This window comes from Arachis ipaensis, chromosome B06, assembly GCF_000816755.2.
Source record: "Arachis ipaensis cultivar K30076 chromosome B06, Araip1.1, whole genome shotgun sequence".
NCBI lineage: Eukaryota > Viridiplantae > Streptophyta > Magnoliopsida > Fabales > Fabaceae > Arachis > Arachis ipaensis.
The window spans coordinates 113,488,315-113,489,512 of NC_029790.2; the positions used below are offsets into that span (position 1 = coordinate 113,488,315).

The following is a 1,198-nucleotide window of genomic DNA, read 5'->3' on the forward strand; positions in this document are numbered from 1 at the left end:
CATTGATTCGATAAAAATAAAAATTTAAAAATTTAAAGGTTTAATGAAGCTTTAATTAGAATTAAATTAAATGTAATAAAATAATATATATATATATATATATTATAAAAAAATAATTTTTGTGTTTGATTTTTTTAAATCAGTTAATTGCAAAAAAATTGTATTAGTTCGATCAATTAACTAATTTTTATTGATTTTTTTATTCTTTGACAAATTTATTACCAATCAATTTTTTATTTGAACCAAATTAATTTGGTGACTGATTCTCAGTTAATGGTTTTGAATCAGACCGATTCGATTCAGTTTTTTGAAACCATAAATGGAGAATACATTTAGAAAGAGTGAGTGAGTGAATGTGAGAGAGAAAGAGAAAATATCATCTTATTTAGAAAAACGATCTTTGTATCTTTATGTGCACTTCTTTTCTTTTTGCATATCAATTATTTCAATATAAAATAAGAACATACAAAAAATATATAAAAAAAAAATAGAGCATATAATATTACTACTTATTAATACTTATGTAATATGACTGCTATTACTCAAGTTGCACCAACAAAATAGTGTAACAAATTTCTTAGTTTTAAACTTCGGGAGAAGAAAAAAGAGACGCAAGAAAAAACACAATGAAATTTAGTCAGTACCTTCTTATAAAACTCAATTTCGTTGCCAATATGAAGAAGGTTGAGATTCTGATCAAAATGGAAGACATGAACACGAGATCCGGAGCTACCAGCATCAAAGATGACAGCATAAGAAGTAACATCGTTATTGTTATTATTATCATTGGATTTTTGTTTTGGAAGTATCTTACGATGAGTAAAGAAAATGTTGTTAATCGTCAGGGATTGAGAGGAACAGAATGATGGCATCAATAAGAGTAAAAATGTGAAGAGGCTTTTGAGATCCATCTTTTCAATTTGCACTTGCATGCGGTAGTCTCTACCTCTATATATTATTGCTCGAGTAACTTAATTAGCTCCCACGTGCGAAATACACCATTATATATGGTGCCATTGTTCTTTACTAAATACAGAGGGAATAAACAAATTTGGATTAGTCGATTAACTTATTTGGTTATTAGAGTAGTTATTAATTTATTTATTTGTTTAAGTAAGTATCGGAAGTTTAAATTTTTGTTTTATGTATATAACAATTTATTAGTTAGACAAATTCTTGAATATAGTTTAAATATACC

General features: G+C 26.1%; 1 protein-coding gene across 1 annotated transcript in view; it reads right to left on the reverse strand.

Annotated features, from left to right (window-relative positions):
- The window catches only part of LOC107604924 (nucleoside-triphosphatase), a 7,830-nt gene extending 6,889 nt beyond the window's left edge, over window positions 1-941 (reverse strand). Inside the window, exon 1 of the mRNA XM_016306641.1 lies at window positions 645-941. Coding sequence (XP_016162127.1) covers window positions 645-932 — 288 coding nt within the window. The 5' untranslated portion in view covers window positions 933-941. The remainder of the gene's footprint in view (window positions 1-644) is intronic.